Source organism: Echinops telfairi, unplaced genomic scaffold, assembly GCF_000313985.2.
Source record: "Echinops telfairi isolate 266 unplaced genomic scaffold, ASM31398v2 ScPeMD7_7468;HRSCAF=8506_0, whole genome shotgun sequence".
Classification (NCBI taxonomy): Eukaryota; Metazoa; Chordata; class Mammalia; order Afrosoricida; family Tenrecidae; genus Echinops; species Echinops telfairi.
The window spans coordinates 96,240,536-96,246,535 of NW_022111369.1; the positions used below are offsets into that span (position 1 = coordinate 96,240,536).

Here is a 6,000-nt window from a genome sequence, read left to right on the forward strand (position 1 = left end):
CAAAGATGCAGGGTGTTTGAGGCGTCTCAAAGATGCAGGGTGTTTGAGGCAGGCTTCCAGCCTCATTACTACCGCCAGGAGAAAACCCAGCCAAGGTGGAAGCGTCCTCTCTTGGAACTCAAATCCACCCGGGTAGGACTTTCCTTTCTCCTTTGTTGTTGAAGCAAGGCAATTACTTTCTTTTCTTTATTTATTTTAGGAAAAGAAGGGGGAAAGGGGCCTAATGCACCCAACTGTCTCTTTTCTCCCCCTTTTCATTTGATGTGAAGTGGGACTTAAAGACATCAATTCCAAGCAAGCACTCGATCTGAATAATGCTTCCCTGCCCACAAAGGCGCATTGACTCCGGAGGGCCGGAAAGAGAGCAGCTTCTGCCAGCTTTGTGTGCCCCTCCATGGTGACAAAGTACTCACATCAGGGCGCATAATGAAACTATAAATTGTTTTCATGAATGCCCTCGATTTGGTCTTTTACGGGTGAATTCAAAAGGTATTTAGGGCCTCACTTGACACCTGTGAATAGCACCAGATGATGCAGCGGAGCCAATAAACAGAACGGGCCAGGTCGGGGTTCTCGCTGACCAGTGTGGTGGGTCAGCATGGGGGTGTGGGTTCGATGAGGGGGTGAACCAGGGGGGAAAGAGTGAGGTGGAGGAAGTGGAGAAATCCCATACTTCTAAGTAGCTCGGTGCATCTGATTTCTTTTGGAGAGTTTAAAGCAGCGTTTCCCAAAATGGGTGCTACCACTCCTGGATCAGGACGTGGGGAAGGGCTGGGGGTAGAATGATCCAGAAACTCAAAAACTAACTTGCCATCGGTGGCAGCAACTCTCAGAGCAACCTTACAGGGCAGGGTAGAACTGCCCGGTGAGTTTCAGAGACCGTAGCTCTTTATGGAAGCAGAACACCCTGTCTTTCTCCCAATGCAGCTAGTGGTTTCAAACTGCTGACTTTGCAGTTTGCAACCCAATGGGTCACCACGATGCCACCAGGGCTCCCGGGAGGAGGGCCTGGAAAAGCAGCTGCATGAACTTCATCCTGTATTCCGAGCTACAGTGCACAAGGTCTTCATGGACAGAGGAGTGCCCAGTGGGGTGTTTTTTCCTTGAAAGGGACGAGATGACCTGTGTCTTGTCTGAATCACTGAGGCCACACAGGCCTGAGTCTGAGTGAGGGACCGAGACCTTGAAGGAGAGAGGGCTGTGGAGCGGGGTGGACAGGGTTTCCGGCAATAAGAGTTCCATGGTAGCATTTTAATGACCTTTGTTCCTGCCCTTCCTGAGGATAGAAACCACATTGGTTTACTCTAGAAAGTTTGAACAGTCAGAGAAAAGCAGGAAGAAGAAGAAGACAAAAAACAAACACAAGCAGAAACCACATGCAATGGATTATATTACCATTGTAGCAGCGAATCCTGTTCTGACAAACTTGGTATTGAAATATGTCCCTAGGTATATCATTCTGTACCATTGTAGTAAAACAGGGCCCAATTTTATCCGGCTACATAAATCATGGCCCAGCCAAGCCGGGCCCGGCTCTGTGTGCTGTAATGGTGGTAGTTGGCGTAGGGCGGGCTCCTCCCGCCCAGTTTGGTGGCGTTACTCTTCTTGTTCACTCAGTCCTTGTGCACAATCGGCAGCCTCCGTTGTCAGCGCTGTTCATCTCTGGTGGCCAGAGACAATAACTTTTGTCCCTGGAGTTACCTGATCCCAACTCCATCCCAACTCGAGGCTCCAAAGCTACGCAGCATCTCTCAGGTCGGGGAAGACAAGAGCGAGGGGCAAGGAGGCAGCATCAGCTGCAGTGGGCGAGGTGAGAGGGACCAGCTGGTCTGCTCGATGTGGCCAAGGCCAGAAAACCCACCTCTTACCTGTCTCCAGCCTCGTGGAAATCAAACTTCCCTCATGGCCACCCCAGGAAGAATGGGGTCCGACCGTTTGCTGTTCTCCATAAGGCACGCATTGGCTGAGGTTTTAGAAGTAGACTCCCAGGCCTTTCTTCCTAGTCTGTCTCACTCTGGAAATGCCCCCAAAATCCGTTCAGCAACACGCCTCCCTCTACTGACTGGGACAGTGACTGTGCATGAGGTGCCTTGATGGGGACTCGAACCCATGTCTTCTGCAAGGAGAATTCTACCACTGAACCACCATTGACCCCGCCCTCCCCCAGGCATATATATGTACATGTACACACACATTTTCATATTTGGTTTTGTCCTTGTCAGTTTAACCGGTTTACCTGTCCCAGCTGACCAATCACAAAAGAGACAGCCCCTCAATGAGATGACTGGGCAATGCTTTGTTCCCTTGAATACGGGGTCCCTGTGAGTCAGAACCTAATCGACAACATCTCACTACACAAGCTGACCAAATTCCAGGAACACCCAAGATCTGGGTTCTGTCCGGAGTGGAGTATGCGCCCTTCAGCACACGGTGCCACTTCCTGCCCAATGTCCCTGGGTGTAGTCTCTAACACAGAGCAGGCACAAGGATCCCAGGGTGTGTGACATAGGTACGGGGTGTGCTCTGTGGACCTGCGGGCATTTCTGACAGTGGCTCCCTGTGTTTGCTCCGCAGTATCTGGTGTGTAAGCGGAAGCTGGAGAGTAAGAAGGAAGCCTTGCTGATCCTGTCCAAGGAGCTGGACACGTGCCAGCAGGAGAGAGACCAGTACAAGCTCATGGCCAATCAGCTCCGAGAACGGCACCAGGCGCTGAAGAAGAAATTCCGGGAGCTGATTGTATGTATTATTCCTCCACCAGTGCGTCCTCTGCCCTAGTTAAGGCTGCAGGGGGAGAGGGGGTGGTTAAATGCTGTGTGTTCAAAAACAGGGTTACATTCAGGCAGTAAAGAAAGAACAAATCAGATGTGAAGCTCACCAGTCCCACTTCCTCCTCCCAGGAGGGCTGGTCAGCCTGTGGGCTGGCCAATGAGCCCCTGTTAGGTTGGCAGTTCAAACCCACCAGCTGCTTTTTGGGAGAAAGAGGAGGCTGTCCGTTCCTATAGAGATTTAAAGTCTCAGTAACCCATGTAGGGTCGCTATGAGTCAGAACTGACACGATGGCTGTGGATTTTGGTGGGGTTTCCTCTTCAGATTGCCCCCCTCACCAGCCAATACACATAGGCCCCTTACAGGGTCTGCTATCCACCTGGGAGCTTGTACATATATGTGCGTGTGCTGATTTATTGATTTATTTAGGTATCTCGAGTGTGCTTTGGATATAAATGATTCATCCTATAAAGCCCACCTGTGTAAGACGGTGGCCCCTAGCCTGCCCCACTCCCCACTATTAGGTTAAATTTCATCCCGGTTGAGTTTCTCAGCCTCACTGGGTTGACTGGTGGCCACTGCATTGGACGGCATGGCTGGGGCCGAGGGCCCTCACTGCAGACAGTCCCGTGGGTCTGAGCTAAGTGTGGAGCTGTCAGAACCCCGTGTGCTTCACTCGGCATCTTGCTGTGGATGTGTTTCTGGGCAACCGCTCACTCCTCTCAGCAGCGGTAGAGCAACCTATGGTGCCAGCACGTCCCTCCTCTTTACCCTGACTGTTGGTGTCAAGATTTTCCAGGATGCAAATTGGGCGGAAAAGGGGATACTGACTTCATCACATGATTTTGTGTCTTCACAAACACCCCACCCCCACCCCTGTGAGGATGCAATCTCTTATCGCTTTTAAAAGTGCTGCTGTCCACACCAAGAGTTAACTGTGGCTTGGGCTGTCCTCGGAGCAGGCTTAAACCCTGTGGTCCACATCAGATAGGAGAAGAGTGACATTGGCCTCCCCAATGACACAAGAACACAAGAGAGGGGAATTGAGTCATTGGAGACAGAAAATGAACACACACAACAACTATAACAACCAAAACAGTCTGATTGGAGTGAGAAGGTTTTTTGTTGATTTTTTCTTTTTTTTAGCAAATCCTATCTCCATCCTGCTTCCTCCCGCTTTGATTCTCCTGACCATCCACTGCCCCAGAGTGGTGTGTGTGTGTGTGTGTGTGTGTGTACACACACGCATCTGTCCATCGCTCCATCGTTATCCTCTCGGATCTAACTAGTTTAACTCACCGCCACCAATTCGATTCTGACTCTCAGTGACCCTGTAGGACAAGGTGGAATTGCCCCTGGGAGTTTCTGGGACTGTAACTCTGTACAGGAGTAGAAAGCTCCCTCTTTCTTCCAAAGAGCAGTTGGTGGTTTTGAACTGCCGACCTTGCAGTTAGCTGCCCAACCGCATCACCACAATGCCAGCAAGGCTCCTATGACTCTTTGAAAGAGGTACCTGAACCGAATGGAATGCACAGTTTCTGTGGAGGTTCTGCTCAAAAATCATTTTTGATAAATCCCGTTTTGTGTTCCAGCTCACCTACTTTAGAGACTCTGTAGGCTTGGTCCTAATTAGAATGGATCCCCTTGGGGACTTTGCTCAAAATAACTCTAGTTTGGTTGCTGGTTAATTTCTTAAAAGGTGCATTTGAGCTTGGGTCAGCAAATTGCTGGGTGGAGGGCTGTTGTGGGGGCTGGGGGTGGGGTCTGGATTTCGGTTCATCGCTTGGTTCCATTCCTGGGACATAAGACAATCTTGTGTTTTGGAGGGGAAAGTGAAACATTAACACTGGTTTTCTTGTAGGATGGAGATCCGTCACTTCCCCCTGAGAAGAGGAGGCAGGTCAGATGTATTCCTATTCTTCGCTATGACTGAGGTGGTCATTGGTGACAACCACTGGGGCAAAAGCCAAACCAAACCCAACCCTAACTCAAGCCCCCCCACGTGACAGCATAGAACCCCTCCACTGGTGTCTTGACTGTAATCTTTAAAGGAGCCCATCACTAGGCCTTCCCGCCTTGAATCACAAGCCTGTGGGTTAGAATCATAGTCTCCTTAGGAGATTCTTGAAAACCAAACTGACAGCCTTTGAGTCAATTCCAACTCATGCTAAAATTTACTGCTGTCCAGTGGATCCTGACTCAGAGCAGACCTATCCAACCTGGTAAAACTGCCTCATCTTTCCCCTGAGGAACTTCTGGTGGTATTGAACTAATGACCTTGCAGTCAGCAGCCCAACAGATAACCACTTTGACCTTCCCTGTATATGTTTTCTGAGCTGCTAAACTTTTACAGGAGCAGCCAGCCTCATCTTTCTCCCAAAGAGCAGCTAGTAGGTTTGAACTGCCAACCTTGTCTTGGCATATTGCTTCCCCGACAGCGCCACCTGGACTCCTTAAAAGATCAATTCACTCACTGCCACAGAGTCAAATATGACTCATAGCGATCCCATAGGACAGAATAGAACTGCCCTGAAGGGTTTCCAAGACTGTAAATCTTTACCAGAGTAGAAAGCTTCATCTTTCTCTGATGGAAGAATTGGTGGTTTCAAACTGCTGACCTTGTGGTTAGCAGCCCAGAGCATAACCCATTACACCACGTGGACTCTTGGTTGGGACCATCAGAAATCCCAAAATAGAGAGAAGAGTTTCTTTAAAGTTTCTAGAATCCTTTGCAGCCAGGAATCCTTTATGCCAAGGTTGCAGACAGATGCTGACTGGAGCTAGGAATGGGGTGAAACACAGTTGCAGTAATGTCCAGCAGGATTCGACAGGGCATGAGAATTGACTGCATTCCCTTTCTTAGTGGATACTTTGGGAAAATTGAGAGTTAAGAACTCCTGCTTCTAGCTACTTTGTTTAGCTATTTGGTAGGTGGATGCTGTTCTGTGCTGAGGTCCTGCTGCTTCAGTTATTTGCTATCAAAACTCACAAGTTAGTGATTTGGTCAGAGTCTGTAGAAGAATTTTGATCAAAAGGGAGGACTTGTGAAACAGAACTTCAAATTTCTTTTGCAATCCAGACTCCCTAGAGGCACCGAGGCTTCTGAGGCCCCAAAACTATTGCTCTGAGGGAAATCTTCAAACCTTAAACGAGAGCTGTGCCCTGAAATCATCTTTAAACCAAACAATAGTATAGCCAAATATGAAAAGAATGCCTGCCTTAAGCCTTGGGTTC

The 6,000-nt window shown here is 49.2% G+C and overlaps 1 protein-coding gene across 1 annotated transcript in view; it reads left to right on the forward strand.

The window, feature by feature from the left end:
* Positions 1 to 6,000, forward strand: part of CCDC149 (coiled-coil domain containing 149) — a 110,840-nt gene that overhangs the window by 21,847 nt on the left and 82,993 nt on the right. The window contains exons 3-4 of the mRNA XM_030888571.2: positions 2,575 to 2,736; positions 4,628 to 4,666. Coding sequence (XP_030744431.2) covers positions 2,575 to 2,736; positions 4,628 to 4,666 — 201 coding nt within the window. The remainder of the gene's footprint in view (positions 1 to 2,574; positions 2,737 to 4,627; positions 4,667 to 6,000) is intronic.